We start from the raw sequence: 18,083 nt of genomic DNA, 5'->3' as shown, positions 1-18,083 counted from the left end.
TCGTGTCCAACGTTCAGCTTCCGTTTTCAGATACACTGACTCTCACATTAGAAGCAGTTTAGCTGACAGAGTTTCCTCTCATTTCACTGCAGTGGAAAGTGGCTGTGGGTCGATGGTAGACAGTTGGTCTCAAGTAGCATCATGGCTGTTGGGCTGGCATTCCTGGTTACCTGAAGTATGTCACTTCAGTTAATTTTGTGTAATACAGTTAACTGTTTTCAAATAATATATGGTATCAAAAGTTAGCAGTCTACAATTTGTGCACAACACAAACCCCCAGGCATCCTTCATATGAGTTTTATAAAATTCCTAGTTTTGTAACTAGCAGCCATATTGCGGTTTCCCCCTGCTGAGGAATCATCCTCAGGACTGGCTTCCTGCTCCACACACCCGATTTCCTCCCCAAAGGACTGTCCCCTTCCTGATCCAGTTGCCCGGGGAAATCCCTTGTGTCTTTGAACTTCTGCTTAAAAAAAAAACAACACATCGTTTTAAAGTTTAGAGTAGTTTGACAATTCTGATATACCATTCAGTCTGTAAAAAAGCATCTGGGAAGCATTCCCGAGGATTTAGCATTGGACCTTAAGCAGACTGTGCTCTCCCCGACCCAGCCCTCCAGGCCCTGGCCTGTGGAGCGCCTGCAGGGAAATGCTGAAACAGCTGGACTCCAGTCAGCTCAGCCCTCTGAATGCCTGGAAGTAGTGCGCTCCCACTTCCCGCAACCTGCTATTCTGGTTACCTTACCTCCATTCACCTGGATGGAGGTTCCAGCCTCTGAGCAGGTCTCCTGACCAGTCCATTTCCCATCTGCCAACTCAGTCCATTCTTGGGGCCGTTGGCGGTGACTCTTCCAAAGAGACCTAGGAATCCGGGCAGTAGGAAGGCTGGACCCCAGGGTCTTCAAAGCACAGGGCGGGGTCCTGCGAAGTCATTTGCTGGCTTTGCTGTGAGTTCTCCCTTCCGCCCAGATTTCCCTTGTCCCCATTTCTGGTCTGGTGACCTGCTCCTTCGAGGCTCACACCAGCCTTCTGTGGCCCATCCCTGCAACCCGGTGGGTCAAGTGCCACCTTTTTGGACTCCAGGACCAGTGATGATCTCATTCATGGCCTCACATACTATTTCTGAAATGTATAGTCTGTTTACTCCTCTGAAGCTGTAACTGCTTAAGAAAGATCCTGGATTCCCCAAAGCTGGCAGGGTCAGTGCTTGGCTTGAAGTGAGTGCTTAATAGAGACCAACAGAGATTTCTTAAACTTGAGAAGCTTTTCATTTTCAACAGAAGCAAAGAAAAAGATGGAGGGTATTTGGATAACCTCTAAGTAAGTATGGTCCACTGAAACCCTGGGCATGAATCCTTATCATGAGCCCTGTACCAAGCTTTTTACATGTGTTATCTTAATTCTCAACACTTCTGTGATGTAGATAGGACTATTAATATCTTCATTTTGTCGATAACAAGACAGGCTTAAAGTAACTGGCCCAAGGTCACACTTAATTTGCGGAGACAGAATCTGATATTCGGACTGTGACTCCAGAACCAAGACGCACGTGCTGCAACATGGCCGGTGTCACGAGCCTGGTCCTGGAACAGGGACGGGAAGAAAAACCCCTGACATAATCCTGTTACCAGATGTGTTCATTCCACTGTCTCGTTGACCACTTCCTGTGCGCCAGCAGTTCTGGCTAAATCCGGGGGAGGTTTTTGACTTTTAACGATCTAAAATTTAAAAGGAAAAAATAAACCAGCTTTTTATTGAACATGTTACAGAAAGAGGTTTAGTGAAAAAGACCACTAAACTGCTGGTCATGATCGCACCCGCGGATTCTTCTTTACTTCCTCAGCTGGGGCAGCAGTGGTGGAAGGGGCAGGACCACCAGCCCCTACATTGCAGGCGATGTCCTGCCGAAGTTGGCCAGGGCCTTTACACCTTTACGCTGTTGCTTTAATGAGGGTATTGATCTTACACCTGGTGCAAGACTAGGGATAGGCCATGGAATGGGTGAGTGATGGGTGGGCAACTGCCAGGCGTCGTAAGCACCAGAGAAGTGAGGGCCTCACCCTAGGAAGGCCTTAGCTTCCTCAGAAGGACCGAGTGCCTAAGCAGAAGTGGAGGAAAGGGCCAATCTAAAATTCTAATTCAAAACATTAATGTTTAAATCTATTGTCAGATTTCATTTATTTATTCACTGGTTCTATAGGCACCGTGCTAGGCATTGCATTAGGCAGTGAGGATGCAGGCAAAACATCCCAAATTAATGAGCTGATGCTCTAGTGCTAAGATGGGAGCAGAACTGGAGTTTGGGGACAGGACTCAATGCCTAATACAGGAGAGTCACGGAGCGGAGGGCACACGGCCATCGTTGATCAAATGTCAGAACTCCGCCAGACCGTACCCGCAGACTATCATTTTAACCCGTGTTGGTGTGAGAGAGGTGTCAGCCCCCCACACTTTTATGTGAAGAAATGGAGAGATTTTGCAGAGATGATCCTGAGGGCACGCACTGTGAGCCGAGAGCCAGGGCCTGGACGCTGATCTGTCAAAGCTTAGGCTGCTCCCAGCCGACCTGCCCAGCTGCCTTGGAAGGTCTTTGTTTGGACAAGGTAACGTATTGTTCCTTGTCTTGCTGGGAAAGGCTTCCATAGGCCTTCGTCACTGGAAAGAAGTTGGGATAGTCTGATGACCTAAGGCTGGGGAGTCCCTGAAAAAAATTCCCTCGGGAACACAAGAGCACTAAACTCCTAAGACCCTCTCGGAGTATTCGATTCTGAGACGGGACAAGGATGAGTGTGGCACCTGGCAAGGGAGACAAACGGCGGCGGAAACACCCGGGGGGCGAAGGGGAAAAGGGCAGGATTTGACGAGAGAGGGAGATGCAGGCACGATCATGCCGCAGGTAATTTTTGGTTGGAAAGTTAATAACAAGGTAGAGGAAAATGAAGAATGAGGAGCGTCCCCTGAAAAAAGACAGCTTTGATTTTTGCCCAGTTGAGACTGAACTGGCAGGTGGCTGAGGAAGCTAATAATTGGACCCCACGGAGGGGAATCTTTCAGATGCTGACAAGGAAATCCATCGCTGCCGTGCAGAAGGCAGTTGCTGTCACGGGCACGTGTGAATTGGCGCACAGGACCGGAGAGAGGGGTTAAGGACAGTGTCCTAGGGGGTGTGCTCTAACCTGGCCGCGTGGAGGAGTATGAATAGACAGTACCCCTTTTTGGATCTGGGGCGCATACCAGAATTTTCTTCTAAAGGCAGAACCCAAAGAAACACACATAGCTTTCTTATGGAGTCAAGAGTGGACACACACATCCCAGTATCTGTAACCGACGAGAAAGAAAGAGAATGAAAGCTTTGAGGAAAAGGCCCGGAGGAACTGCACGGCCCTCCCTGTTGGGTTCTACTCACAGATCGGCAGCTGGCCGATTCGCAGAGGGTCTCTATGATCCCCTTCCCCCGGTCGGTTATCAAAGGCCGCTGACCTCGGGCCGGGTCAGTAAGACCCAGAACAACCTTTCATTTGCCAAAAAGGGGAAAGACAATCTCGTGTCCAGTTAGTGGTTTAAGCCTCATATTTTCTTCCCATTTAGTAGCTGAGTTTTTATTTATTTATTTATTTATTTATTTATTTATTTATTTATGTGTTTTTGCACGAGGCGGGGTGTCTCATTCCGTCCACCAGACGGAGGAGACGGGGGCAGAGGAAACAGCTAAACTAAAATTTCAAAAACCTCCTTAGTCCTTTGGGAACCGAGTTGGTTATTAGCATCTAGCATCCCTGATTCTCTCCCTTCATAGTGACAGATTTCTCCAACTGTGTGTGAGATGCCACGGCTGAGCGCTCAGGTGGGAGCCCCCTGCGGGCCCCGTGGACACTGCCCCAGGGGGGGCTCAGCCACTTCCTGCATTCCTGAGCCCTCGGCTGACTCCTTTCTTAAAAGGATCAGAGACAAGTGCGAACATGTATTAGGAGAATGACTGTCCTATTTCAATTTAGCATCATTACCTCCTTTAAAATTGCACAATGTAAAGTAGGTAATCTTTGCCTCATTTAAAGGAGGAGGAAATCGAGAATCAAAGTTAGGTAACCTGCCTCAAGTTGGCCAGCTTCATCTCTGAAGAGCGGCAGAACCAGAACCCAGGTTTTAACTAGTTTCGTTGTAAGCCCAAGCCCTTGCCACCACACGTGACAGCTCCCCTCAGTTCCCTAGCCCCGAAGAATCTGTTTGTTCGTGTGCGAAATGAGGGCATTGGGCTACAGCGCCCTCCAGACGGAATCCTAGGGTGTCTGCCCTACCACAGCCAGGAGGAATCGGGCAGATATTCTGTGGTGAAGGTGGGTCCCACCCACTTCCCCGTCCCTTCCCCACGTTCCAGGGACCAACAGCTGATGCCACGAAGAGCCGTCTCCACGTGCCGCTCAGGCTCACAGCTGTGCTCCCAGAGGAAACAGATGTTGCTCCAGCCCCGCATGGACCCGGCCACCTCGAGGGTGACACTGGCTGTGCGAGTGAGCGGAGTAAATCAACAACGCGGGCTAGCGGGTAGGAAGAGCTTTAATCTGCACCACGGAATTACACGCTAGGCCAAACGAGTCCCTACGACTAAAGAACCATATGTACACGTGAGCCTCCTAGTCCCAGAGACTACTGACCTTGGGGGGGTGTCTGTTTTTCAGCCCGCCGCACGCCCCCCACTGGGCTAGTCTCCTCCTGTGCTGTTAATTCTCACAGTGGTATCATCCTCGTTTTGTAGCCAAACAAACGAATAGGAAACAACAAGGAACTCGGCTGAAGCCACAGTCAGAACGCCCACCCAGTGTCTACATTTGAAGTCCATGACATCCTTGCCGCCGCCCCCAGGGACGCTGGCCCCCGACAGGGCAGGAGGGTGGGCTGGGCGGCGCGCGCGCGGCTGTGAGCGCCTCGAGCTGTTTCTGCATTGGACTGGTGCGCAGAGTGCTCCAGGGGAAGTCGGAATAGGAGCCTGTGGCCTGGGGCTCACGTTTATAACCTAACATTTCTAAGAATTGGCTCAGAAACGTGTGGTTTTCCGGACGACGCCACTCTGCCAAGCTCAGTTTAGACCCTCCGGTTGCCATTCTAAGAGAAGCAGACACTTCTCAGTTGGCCCAGTTTGCCAGCAAGAAAGGAGGGTGGACCCCTGGAGGTGGGGCGCTCCTGAGCCCCTCAAACACCGACCAGGGGGCGGGCCAGCGATTATTTAAGAAGCCTCTGCTGTAAACCCAGCTGACAGGGCACTGGGCCTGTGAGGGGAGCCCTGAGAAGTGAGACCAGCGCTGGAAGAGGCCGCATCTCCTCCAGACATCTCAGAGCAGCGGTGGGGCAGCAAAATGGATTTTCGTGCCCGTGGGCCTGGAGCAAAGGAACTAACTTCTCTAAGCCGGTTTCCTTATCTGTCCTTCTCCCAACTAGGGCTGCTGGGGTGGGACGTGGAGATCACTCATGAAAGGCACTGTCGCCCCCTGGGTTGGGGTGTCCACGGTTACCAGAACTTTAAGCTGTTGGATTCCACCATCTGGGCCAAAGGACAGGCCACAAAACAAAAAGATATGTCGCCATTGTCCCAACCATAGCAGTTCATGCTAGCTGCCCAAACTACTGTCTATCTTTTAAAGAAATTTTTAAAATTATGGTGAAAAACACAAAACATAAACTTTATCATCGTGACTATAAGTGTGTACGGTTCAGTCCTGTTCAACACACGCACGTCGTTGAACGACCAAGCGCCGGAAGCTCTTCATCTGGCGCAGCTGAGTCTGCGCCCGACGTCCCCCCGCCTCCCAGGCCTGCCAGCCATCCTACTTTGTTTCTATGACTTTGACCTGTTTCTTTTTTTAAATCAGCAAAACTCTGAACTTTGCACATCAACACACACAACAAACATTCCATGGAAGGCTGTTCTCGCTAGGGAAGCAGAGGCAGGTTTAGTCAGAGGGGGCCACACCCTCCCCAGCCGGGCAGTGTTCGGCGCTCGGAGTCCCACTGCGCTCACAGCTAGAGAGACCCAGTGGGACAGTCGCTCAGCCTGTGGACGGGGCTGGCGTTTGTCTCCCAGGGCCACACACCATCGCCCGAGCTCCCAGGCCTGTGGTCCATCATCAGCCACCACGAGAGATGCTACAGCTGATCCCGGTACCTGACATATCTCTGCACTTAGTGTAGCTCACGTCGAGAAGATCTGGTTCTCTAACTACCTGATTTGAATCGATGCTTGTTGTAGGACTGGACTAGCCGCATGAAATTGGGTTTTCAAAATTCAACCTGTGAGTGTGTGTGAGCGTGTGGACATGCCAGGCAGTGAGGCAGGGGTGGGGCCATGGGCGAGTAAAATGGGAAGAGGAAGGAGAGGCGTCTCCTTTCTCCCCGCACCTTAACCTCTGACACGACTCACATATGTGTGTCAACACACACACACACACACACACACACACAGAGGATTTTCGGGTCCTATGTGTTCTGGCTTCTGCTTACTCCTCCCCTGCCATTTGTCACAGCTCCCTACTCACTCGCTGGGGTCCAGCCACCATGGGCTTCTTTCTGGCCCAGACAGAAGGGCTGCTCTGCCTCAGGGCCTCGGCGGTCCCTCTGCTAGGAACACCAGCCCAGGTCTCCGCAAGGCCAGCGCCTTCTCAGCACTCAGGGCTCGCCTCACATACCATCTCTTTAAAGAAGGCTTCCCTCGCCAAAACTGACCGAGACGATAATGTGGGTAAAGGCAGCTTATCTGGAAGGTGATCCCTGGAGTGTGATGAAGGAGAGAAGCAAGTCAGAAAAGAAGTCACAGGTAACTGCTACTGTGTGCTGCTGTGACTCCTGACAGACTGGATGGAATGTCCCTTAGAACAGTCCCACCAATGGGAATGGGCTGTTTGCCTTACGGTAATTCACGAAGCCCTATATATGTTCTGTGTATTTTTCTGCATCTGCATTTATAGTAAAAGAGTTTTTAAAAGTCTCTCTGAGGGGTGGGGAAGCTGAGGTGAACATTCACCAACCCCTTTGGGTGCTGGGTTCTCCTGGGGACACTCCACTCTGTTGGGGAGTGGCAGGCGACAGAAAAAGCCCTTAGGCAGAGATATCCAGGAAGACTTCTGCACAAGGGGAACTGGGACCTCCAGAGTGGACGCAGAGGATGGAAGGGACACTGACGGGTCTGCCATGCCCCACACCCCAGAGATGGTGCACCCGCCTCCACCTTGCCATTCTCTATCCTAATCCTGGGGAGGAGCCGCTGTGATGCTAAAGACACTTACACTTCAGAGCCCCTCAAGGGCGCAGGCCCCGTCCTGGGAGGAGCCCTAGCCATGTGCTGTGGGCTGAACTGTGTCCTCCTAAGACACGTTGAAGCCCTCACCACCAGTACCTCAGAATGGGTCCTTATTTGACATGGAGTCGTTGTGGATGTCATTAGTTAAGACGAGGTCCCCTAATCCAACATGATGTGTGCTTATAAGACGGCCACGTGAACACAGAGACACGGGGAGAACGCCACATGAAGGCAGACGACTGGAGTGACAGGACTGCCAGCTACGCAATGCCTGGGGCTGCCGCGAGCGAGAAGGGCATGGAACAGATTCTCCCTCAGAGCCCTGGGAAGGAACCAACTCTGCTGACACCCTGAACTTGGACTTCTACCCTCCAGAATTGTGAGAGAATTATTTAAGCTACCAAGTTTGATCCTTTGTTACTGCAGCCTAGGAAATTAATACTTTCTGCATTCACAGGGTTATATGTATTCTTTTTCTAAAAGAAGGTCCCCTATATAAGCTTCAGACCTCGCCCAACTTGGATCTGCTCCTGCCTAGTCCTGATTTATTTTCTTTGTGGCACATATCTCTCTCTGCAGTCAACCTATTCGGATGTTTGTTCAGTTCAGTTATAAGCACATCACGTAGGCCCTGTGAGAGCGGGAACCTTATTTGTCTGTTTGCCGCGGTATCCCCAGCTCTCTGATAGACTTGGCACGTAGTAGGTGTTCCCTAAATTTGTTCAACAGTAAATAAACTGCCTGGTCAGACCTAGGCTCCCTTACGTTTAACTGGCTCCCAAGGGGCTTTTGGATATGTGGAACATGGCATGAGGCAGACAATCCTAAAATGGAGTCCAAAGCAGCTGGTTGACAGCCTTCACTTTACAGACTTCCCTAAATCTACTTCTTGATGAAGAGGGTCGGCTCACAAAACCATTCAGGGTTAGGGGAACTGGAGTGGTGTTAAGGACTCGACGTTTGTGCCCCTCGACATTTGTTTGTTGAGGCCTTAGCTCCCAGCGTGATGGTGGTAGGGGGCAGGGCCTTTAGCAAGTATTAGGATTAGGTGAGGCCATGAGGGTGGGGTCCTCACCATGGGATTAGCGCCCTTATAAGAAGCTTCCTCTCTTTACGCATGCAAAGAAGAGGTCATGTGAGCATCTGGCTAGGTGGTGGCAGCTACAAGCCAAGAGGCCTCAGAGTAAAACCTACATTGCTGGCACCTTGATCTTGGACTTCCCAGCCTCTAGCACTGTGAGCAATACATTTCTATGATTTGAGTCGCCCAGTCTGTGTTATTTTGTTACGGCAGCTGGAGCAGACTAAGACAAATGATATCGAACAGTTCACACAGGCCAAGTCCTGGGTATTTTTACTAACTGCAAAGAAGATGTTTTAAAAAAGAATAAAGACAAAGAAGAAATGTAATGCAACTGGGGCTATGACCCAGCGTGCCCTGTGAATGATCAGCCCTCGCCCAGAGTCATGGGCCAAGCTTTAAGAAGGAAAAGCTTTCCAACAATCAGAACAGCCTAAAAGAGGCTGTGGCTGCCTGCAAGGCTGTGAGCCCACCTCCCTGCGAGTGTTTCTCCCAGTAGGTGCTCTCTATGCACGGCGTGGTGCCCCCCAGGAAGACAAGGCAAAGGGGTTCTGGCCCCAGGGCCTTGGTGTCAGGTGTCCCTCAACCCTTACACGTCTTGGAGTCGGTCATTGCAGGAATGAAGGCGGGTAACTAGGAAGGACAGGAGAGGAACACAATGAGACCTTCGTCAAGGGAAGTAACGTTAACATTTGATCAGGGGCAAATATCACCCCAAACCATCTGACTGGAGGAAAACTCAGAGGCGAATGTTCAAAAGATGTTAGCAGAGGCGGTCCTGGGAAGGGAGGCTGTGGATGACGCGTACGCCTTTTTGCTACCTCTCTATGAATTTCTACGAATTCCTTTAGCAACAGGAAAATAAACGGAACGAAACTATCCACGAGTGTGTTAACACGCTGCTCCCACACCTGCCGGTCACTGCACACTTCTCCCCTTACTGTGCTCACCCACAGCCATTACTCCAGGCCTCTCTCCCGTGACTGTGCCCGGCGTGTTCACCCCTGGACCTTGACAATTCTCATAACTGTTCTCTGTTATCTTGAAGTAGAGATTTTCGGTGTGAGGCTTGCTCAACCCTGCCCCTTCGCTGTGGGCAGGTTCCTCCCACTTTCCATCGTCACTTTCTTCATCTATAAACCGAGGATAATAGTCTCACTCGCCTCCCAGGTTATTGTGAAATCGAATGAGTCAACATGTGTCAGGGCAAGTGGCTCCCAACTGGAAATGCCCTGTGGTGATGATCTCAGCCTCGTGGTGATGATCTGAGAGACAATCAGGCCTGTGGATGCTCTGACTGTTCTGCACACCGCACCCTACTCCCGCAGAGAGATTAGGGGACACCATACCTCAGATGGAGCTGGGACAGGCGTGATGCAGCAACACTCTGCCCTGGGGAGGCTCCCCATAGAGCGAGGAGGACAGATGTGTCATTACAAGACTATCTATCTGGCCTCTTAGGAGGCCTGAAATTGCCTCCTTAGGAGCTACTTATCAACAGGAAGAGGCTGACCAGGAGTTATTATTTTTCATATGGTTCTGATGAAGAAGCTGGTAGAATGTTCTGGGACAGTGGCAGAGCTGGGAGAAAATGCCGGTGCTTTTACTCCTTGGACTGACTGGCATGAAGTCTCATGGCCAGAGTAAGCAGATGCTGAGGAACGGCAGCCACGTGCACGTTTCCCTACACTCCGCCCTCGCGGAATGTGCAGAAGTCACCCCACTGTCCCCACCGCCCAGCCCTTTCTCCTCCCAAACCCTGCAGGCTCACTCTCACTTGCTTTCCTAATCTGTCCATGAAAAATAACTACCCACCTGCAGACCCACACACTGGGCGTTCCCCAGTCCTCACCCTACTTTTTCTTTACATATTTACCAGTTGCAATATTTGACGTGTGTATGCATTCACAAGTACACAAGTACTTGGATTTATTGACTCACTCCCCTTCCCTCCCCGCCATCCCCAGGAAAAGCTCGTGGCGCAAGGACTTTGTTTTGGCTGAGAGCTATATTTCCAGTAAGTGGCACTAAACCTGGCTCACAGCTGCCAGTCGATAAATATTTGCTGAATTAATAAAATCTCTCCTCTCATGCTACTGCCTTCTGGTTTCTAATTTCAAGTTATAAGTGGACTATGGACTGCAAATTACCATATCTATTGTGCCCTGATGCCGATTTAAAAATCATTAGACTCACCTTAACATGAACTTGGCTTAATCTTAACCTGCCATCTGAACCTGTTACAGGCCCCAAGTGAAACTAATATAGAATCCCTCAAGATTTGAGACCTAAAGTAATTCCAGGCTATGGCCATGCCATCCTGAACAAGCCCAATCCCGTCTGATCTCGGAGGCTAAGCAGGGTTGGGCCTGGTTAGTACTTGGATGGGAGGCCATCTAGGAAGACCAGGTGCTGTAGGTGTAAAAAATAAAAATAAAAAATAAGAGATTGTAAGCTGACAAGGTCCTTGCAATCTGTGAGGTCAACCAAGGGTTGCCTCGCTTGGAAAAAAAAAAAATCAAAGTTTTTTTTTTTCAGCCTATCACAGCGGTAAGAAGGGCTCCTGGCATTTGTCCCTGTCCCCGTTGTTGCTAATCACACAAATGTCCTTGCCTCGATCAGTACTACTTTGAACTTCAAAATGTCAGCTCAGAAGCAGCAGGGTGGGAAAAAAAAAAAAAAAAAGATCCGGTAAGGTTCCACTGGGGTAAATTTTAATTTTAATGTGTTAACTCACCAAACAGCCAGCTGATTAAACTTGGTTGCAGGGGAATAAAAAGCAGGAGGGGTGGATCGTGTAGAGACAGAAAGCACTGTTTTGTTTTTGATGCGAAACAACTCTCAACACAGATTTCATCTTGAGCAAGAGGCAGGCACCGGCGCCTGCGTCCTGGAAGGAAAGCCCGTTTCTCAGTGAGTCAGGGCTGGCAGGGGGCCAGCACCCCCAGTTTTTGCTTTTGCTTTTGCTTTCTGCTTGACAGAGGCTTTCCCCAGTCACAGAAAATTATCTTGATAATTCAGAGCCTAATCACTTCTTCCTCAGCCAATTATTTCAGTTCGAAGCTGGTTTTCCCAAAAGTAACCCCCGACTCCTTAAAAATGTTTTTATTATGAAATATGTCATAAATACAGAAAAGAGTCTACGATGTCTATGTATAGTTTGAGGAATCATAATAGAAACAGAATAAGAGAGCGAAACGGGAGGTGTCAGTCAAAGGCATAAAGTCTCCTTATACAAAGTCAGTCCTAGCGCGCTCTGGACAGCACCGTGCCTGCAGCTGCCACCACTGCGTGGTAGTCAGCTGACCCTGGTGAGAGGGGGTGAGGGGCAGCGACCCCTGACACAGTTGAAAATCCACATATAACTTTCGCCTCTCCAAAAACTTAACTATTAATACCTTACTGCTGACCAAGAACCTAAACAGTTGATTGACACCTATTTTGTCTATGTATTATATACTATATTCTTATAGTATAAAAAATATAGTATTAAAAGCTAGAGAAAAAAATATTAGAAAATCATGAGAAAAAAGTTAGTTTTTATTGAAAAAAAAATCCACATATAAATTCAAACTCACGTTATTCAAGGGTCAGCTGTATTTAGAACTTCGCTAAGAGGGTAGATCTTATGTCGAGTGTTCTTATCGCATAATCAAAAAATTAACTAAGGAGGCAGGAGGAAACGCCTCCAAATCCATCAAGTTATATACATTAAGTACAGCTTTCTGTGTGCCAATCCTACCTCAATAAACTGTCACAAAAAAGAAAGCAGCAGAACAAGTACCACGGAGGACCCCAGGGTGGCCTCCACACAGAACCCCCTTGCTCCTCAGAGGTAACCACTGCTCTGACTTCGTTTGTCACTCCCTTGCATTTCTTTTCAACTGTCTTACCTATGTGCAGATCTCTAAAAAAAGGCTATTGTTTCATTCTGAAAAGCTGAGCAGCAAGTCCAAACCTCATTTTGCAGAGCAAGGGTGGCAATGCCATTAGACACACACCTCCCCAGGGCAGCCTGAGCAGGGTCTGGCTTCGGCTTCCCTGAGTCTTCTCTGGGTCCCCTCGGAGGGCATGTAGCACCGTGTGAACAAGGTGCTACTTGTCGAGCAGAAACATGGTCAAAAGAAAGTGGGCCTCTCTGTCTTTTCCGCCTCCAGATTCACCCTGGCTGTCGGAGGTTGAAGCAGACATGTCTGAGGTGAAATCAGTGTCCCCAGGTGCTCTGAGAAGTAAGGTGTTCACCTCTTCTGTGAACAGACAGAACCAGCCAAGTACAGATAAGAAGTGGGCCAGGCACACCTTGAACCTTCCGTCTCCGTGTTCAAAAGCTTGCAGGAGGGCAGTCGGTTGCCATGTGACTATAACCCTTAACATGTGTGTTTTCTGAGTCACTGCTGCAGTCTGGACTGGCTGCCCTCTTGGTCTAGGGCAGAGCTGTCTTCCCGGAGAGCTCCAGTATCCTCCCTTCCATCCCCTCTATCCTACGTCTTCCATTTCTCCCTAAGTTTATCCTCCCTCATTTTGGTGGAGCACATCCTTTGACAGTTTTCTCAGAAAGGGCGAAAGAGTTAAAAATGGACAAGACTGCTTGCAGACAATTGGCCGGGGAGGCTCCAGCTGCCCCAGGCCCACCTCTCCTCTCTGAGGGCCTCCTGAAAGACAGCCCACCAGCTGCGATGTTCTGATCTGGACTCAGAAAGTGTCAAAATGGACAGTCTCAGAAAACTAGGAGGGTCAAGAATTGAGCCTGGAAGAACCTCGGCTAGCCCTGGTGCCCTCAGAAAGCCCTTAAGAGGTAAACAGAAAATCCCAAGGCTCTGGGCGCAGGCACAGATAAGGGTGTGTGTGTCTAACATGCAACCAGAATTTTAAGGCCCGGAACCTAGACATTAGACCTGGGCGACGGAGCTCCTATCGTAGCATTTTAGCTTTATAGGGTAGTGCTAGTTGTTTTGGGTGCTAAGGAGGCTGGGGGTGCAAGAGGCAGCGTGTCCACATCTCTGCTCTTCCCTCTCCAGGAGCTAACTAGAGATGCCTGTTTTTCACAGCTTCAGAATTTACTGACTGGCTACTGTGTAGAGGTTTCTAATTGCTTGAGTCCAACTAAAAGAAATGTTATCCACTGCTTAGTAAAGAGTATTCTTACTCTATGTCACACTAGTTAATGAAGGCAGGCGTTTTAGTAGTTCCCCAGGGGACATGACACAGAAGTCCACTTTCTGCCACAGAAGCTGGTAGGATGTGGGAGGACCATGGCTTTAGAGTTAAGACAGTCCTGAGTTTGAATTCCCAGATGCCACATATTAATTGTGTCCAAGGGTCAGTTGCTTAACTTCTCGGAGCCTCAGTTCTCTCAAAGATAAAACGAATATGCTCTATGTCTCAGTTTTGATGTTAGTAAGACATGTTTGTAAGTCCACCTTCCTCCACCATCCATGTCACCTGGCAACAATGATGAAGCCAGACATTTTATATTAAAGCACAGATGCTCCAAACCTGTGTCATGCAAGGTGTAAAATTAAAACACGCACGAATGATTTCATTTTTAATTGATGAATCAAAGCTGGACTACAAACTGAGTTTAGCAATAAAGGGTTCGAGAATCCGATCATTACTTCAACATCCACATTCTTAGGGAGCTGAGAATAATAAAAAGACAACTGAGAAAAGCAGACACGAAGTAGGTGCTCAAAAAGTGTTTGTTGAATTCATTAGCTTTTGATTCCTTTTTCAGGTAGGGCTTAATTTAAAAAACGTATTTCCTCATATACTACAAAGAACATTTCCACAGTTCCCCGAACTATGCTACTGCCCTCATCCAGTCTCTTCACTTCTAAAGTCCTCTGTTATTGTGAAATTCATCTAGCTTTCCACGAACATTTATGCAAATGGAACATTCTGGAGCCTCAAAGAAGACCCATTGTCCACTGACCAGGCTTGCAGTTGGTCAGCCCGAGTGGGAGAACAGGTTTTCCTGTCTGTGCAAAAGGAGAAGGTAATTAGTATTTCTGTTGTAATAAATATATATAATCTCCTCTTCAAAGCTTTTGTTCTCGAGAATGCTCGTGCAGGCCAGCTCTTGGAAACAGTTTCCATTGAAGGCCTCACGCATACTCAGGGGCTCCTCAGCCAGGGAGAAGGGATTGCTAAGGGCAGGAACCAGGTGCCAGAGGAAGCCCCGCCTCCAAAGCTTAGGTCTCTCCTCAGAGAACCGCGAAGTCCCTGCGGTAGATGCTTGGGGTGGAAACGTTAAACCTCCATCAAATGTCCCCCATGTTAACATGCTCTGTGCCATAAGGCGATTCCGTTGTGCAATTAAAGTTATTTTGTTCTTGTTATACGCCAAGGGCTACAGGTGTCAAAATGAATAGGGACTCTGCCACCGAGAGGCTCAGCCTGCTTCAACAGAGCTGAGCTAAGGTAAGAGCCAAAGTCCAGGTCAGCACAAAACGCATGTTGACAGAAAGCAAAGGGAGGGATCGAGCAAAGCTTCTCAGAAAGTGGCATTTCAAACCCGGGAGCAGGCCCTGGGTACGGGTGGTGGCGGGGGTGGCATTCCAGGTGCTTGGAGCACTGGGAGCAAAGGCTGAAGGAACGTGGCATTTCCCTGGAATGGCAATAAATCCAGTCGGGGGGCGGGGAGGAGGCAGGACAGGTGCCAAAGGTGGGTTGACAGCAGATTACAAAAGTCCACGTGTTACTAGACTGCTGAGTTTAGGCTACTGAAGAATGTTAAGCTGAGCACTTTGGAAAGGCAAAGTATTGGTTTTAGTGTGTAAGAGACTGGAACAGATTAGGCTAATTTTATGAAAGGTGATGATGGCCTGAACTAGGTCAGTGCCTGTGAAAACAATGGAAGAGACATAAGTCAGAAATATTTCCACATAATGAGTGACTGATCACCAATCAGAACTGACAAGGACTTTGAGTCCTAGCCTGGGTGACGAGAACTGTGGGAGGAAGATCAAGCGTCAGCACAGATGGGGAACGAAGGTAAACACGTTCTGCTTTGAGTTTTTCCATCTTGAGACTTCCTATGGTCTCGGAAGACAGAAGGTCGTTGGCTGTGACATCACATGGATTTTTTACCTCCACACCTAAGAAGGTTCTTATGAAGGAACTTTGCCGAGTCTCTCCCTCCACTCGGGGCAAGGATTATCTGCCAGCGCAGGCAGAGTGCACCATCAACAGGCTGTCTGGGGACGTTCCAGGAGATCATTTCAATGTTCCCTTCATTCTTAATCATCGATCTCTAGCACGATCCAGATTTGCTTTTTCTTTTGGAGTTGCTTCTTCGGGATCCTAGAGTACCCTCCTCATCATGCCTGTCCGTTTGTGCCCTGTGAACTCCTTGAAAAAAAGGACTCTTATTTACCTGATTTGCTTTGAGCTATTATTACTTTCTCCATTTTATTAATGACACCTTAAAAGTAAAATAAAACTTTTTCTAGAGTGAGGAGGAGTTTTGGAAAGAAAAAAACTAGGTAACCAAACCCATCTACACATCCTCAGAACATACTGTGAGCAGCGCTGTAAACGAGGAAGGAGATTAAATACGATGCAAATTAAACCCTTCAGAAAGTATCCGCTAGGGACTCGTCAGAGGTACCCAGAGGCCAGCATGAAGGGGCTCTCGACTGGCCAAGTCTGGGGCAATCTGAACACCACATAATGGTAGTAATGGGTTAACACACTAAAAATATAGTAATACCTGGATGTGATGAGGAATGGGGTATTTACACTGTTTCCAAGTACCTCCCCACAAAATACACATGAATTACAAAGGAAGAACCTGATTTTATAGTGTACACAATCACCTTGGCACAATCACTTGGCACAATCACCTTAACCAAGTGACCAAAGTGAATATCAGTAATGGGCACATCGAAAACACATGCCTCTCGCCAGGATGCAGTGAGAGCACAGCTTCGCTTCCTGATATTCCTCCCAAAGATGCATGACTTGAATCCCACTGAGGACACCTCAGACAAATCCACGCCGAAGGCATTCCGCAAGGTAACTGGCCTGTAATCTTCAAAAGTGGCAAAAGTCAAGACAGAGGAGCCGTTCTGGACTGTAAGGAAATTACAGAGAAAAAGCAAGTAATTGCAAAAGCTAATCCTAACCGGATCCTTTTGTCATCAAGGGCATTACTAGGACAACTGGATAAACTGGAATGGAAACCTCAGGAGGAGCTGGCAGCAATGACTACTGCCAATTTCCTGATTCTGATGGCTGGTTCTGCAGGGGAATATCCTGGTGTGCAGAAAACAGACATGAAAACATTTGGGGGTGACAGGACAGCAGGTTGGCAATTTACTCTCAGGTGTTCAAGGAAAAAAAGTTCTTTTACTGTAATGCAACTTTTCGATGATACAGTCAAGACTGTTTGAAAATAAACATTTATTTTAAAAAAGTATCAGTTATTTTATTTCAGCAGTTTAAATTGGTTTCTTTTTCTTTAAGATGAGTAGGATGTTTCCACACAAGGTTGGCCAGATGGAAAGAAATCTTCAGCTCCGGCTTGGCCTCATTAATTTGAGAATGAAACGCTCCCAGGAGACCACATTGGTGTCGGGCTGAAAGTGACAGCCCAGAGCGTGTGGGCTTCTGTGCCACTGACGCAGTGACCCTCCGAGGGCTGCCGCTGAAGTCACTGGCTGAGGGCCTGCCTCAGAGCTTCATACATCATTTGGTCCTGAGAAGAGGGGAGAAGACAGATATAGAGCTGGCCTCAGTTATGGGCCGAATTATGTCCTCCCCAATTCATATGCTGAAGTCCTAACCCCCAGGACCTCAGAGGGACTGTACTGGGAGACAGGGCCTTGAAAGGGGCAATTAAGTTGAAATGAAGTCATTAGGGTGGGCTCTACCTCACCCTGACTGGTGTCTTCATAAGAAGAGGTGATTAAGACACAGACATGCACAGAGGGATGACCATGTTAAGACACAGAAAGAAGACAGTCATCTTTGAGGAGAGGCCCCACAAGAAACCAACCCGGCCAACACCTGACCCTTGGCCTCCGGCCTCCAGAATGCTGTTCGAGCCGCCCCGTCGGTGGTTCTCCGGAATGGCGGCCCGACCAGACGACGCAGAGCGCGGGCCTCCCCTCCCCGCACCTTCTCCAGGGAGTGCCTGTGACGCTCATAACTGTTGGCTAAAGTTTGCCCCCACAATCAGGTGAAAAAATTCTTATCTAATTAGTGAAGAAAACAGAATTCTAAAGCGCTGAGTCCCGGGGAATGAGAGGCAAAAGCAGAGGCTTCTTATGCAAGATGAACATCTGTCAGAAGCTGCCAGTGTCGTCCAGCGGCGCTGTCCCGCTGCGCGCCCCAGGCCGACGCTGGGGCAGTCTCACTCCGACACTAGTCGCTCCGCTCCCAGGTGTTTATCCCAGAAACACTCGCAGCGTGCTGTCTTTTCTAAATCCAACTTTGTTATTCTTTTGGATAGGTCAAATGTTTACACGACTAAAACATACATAAACAGTTCGAAAGTGAAAAGGGATCTTTCATATTCAGCCCCCAATTACTGTATCATTCGTTCTGTGTTTATGGGCAAATACTGATATTCATTATTTTTCCCTCTTTTTAATACAAATGGTAGCTTATCATACACATGATCCCTGCTTTTTTCCTTTACACAATATATTTAGGAGGTACTCTCTAGTCTTTTAAAGTAGTTACATCAGAATTCATTATATGATCATTCAGA

General features: G+C 48.6%; 1 protein-coding gene and 1 pseudogene across 2 annotated transcripts in view; one reads left to right on the top strand and one right to left on the bottom strand.

Moving 5' to 3' along the window:
* Window positions 1-10,670: 10,670 nt before the first annotated feature.
* Window positions 10,671-10,789, top strand: LOC120619347 (uncharacterized; annotated as a pseudogene).
* Window positions 10,790-16,145: 5,356 nt separating this feature from the next.
* The window catches only part of NVL (nuclear VCP like), a 66,248-nt gene continuing 64,310 nt past the window's right edge, over window positions 16,146-18,083 (bottom strand). For both annotated transcript variants that reach the window (XM_039883313.1, XM_039883314.1), the window contains one exon: window positions 16,146-17,066. In XM_039883313.1, coding sequence (XP_039739247.1) covers window positions 17,022-17,066 — 45 coding nt within the window. In that variant the 3' untranslated portion in view covers window positions 16,146-17,021. The remainder of the gene's footprint in view (window positions 17,067-18,083) is intronic.

Source organism: Pteropus medius, unplaced genomic scaffold, assembly GCF_902729225.1.
Source record: "Pteropus medius unplaced genomic scaffold, Ma_sr-lr_union100, whole genome shotgun sequence".
NCBI classification, from domain to species: domain Eukaryota; kingdom Metazoa; phylum Chordata; class Mammalia; order Chiroptera; family Pteropodidae; genus Pteropus; species Pteropus medius.
Note: the sequence above shows the minus strand (reverse complement) of the source record. Positions and strands in the feature narration are given on the sequence as shown.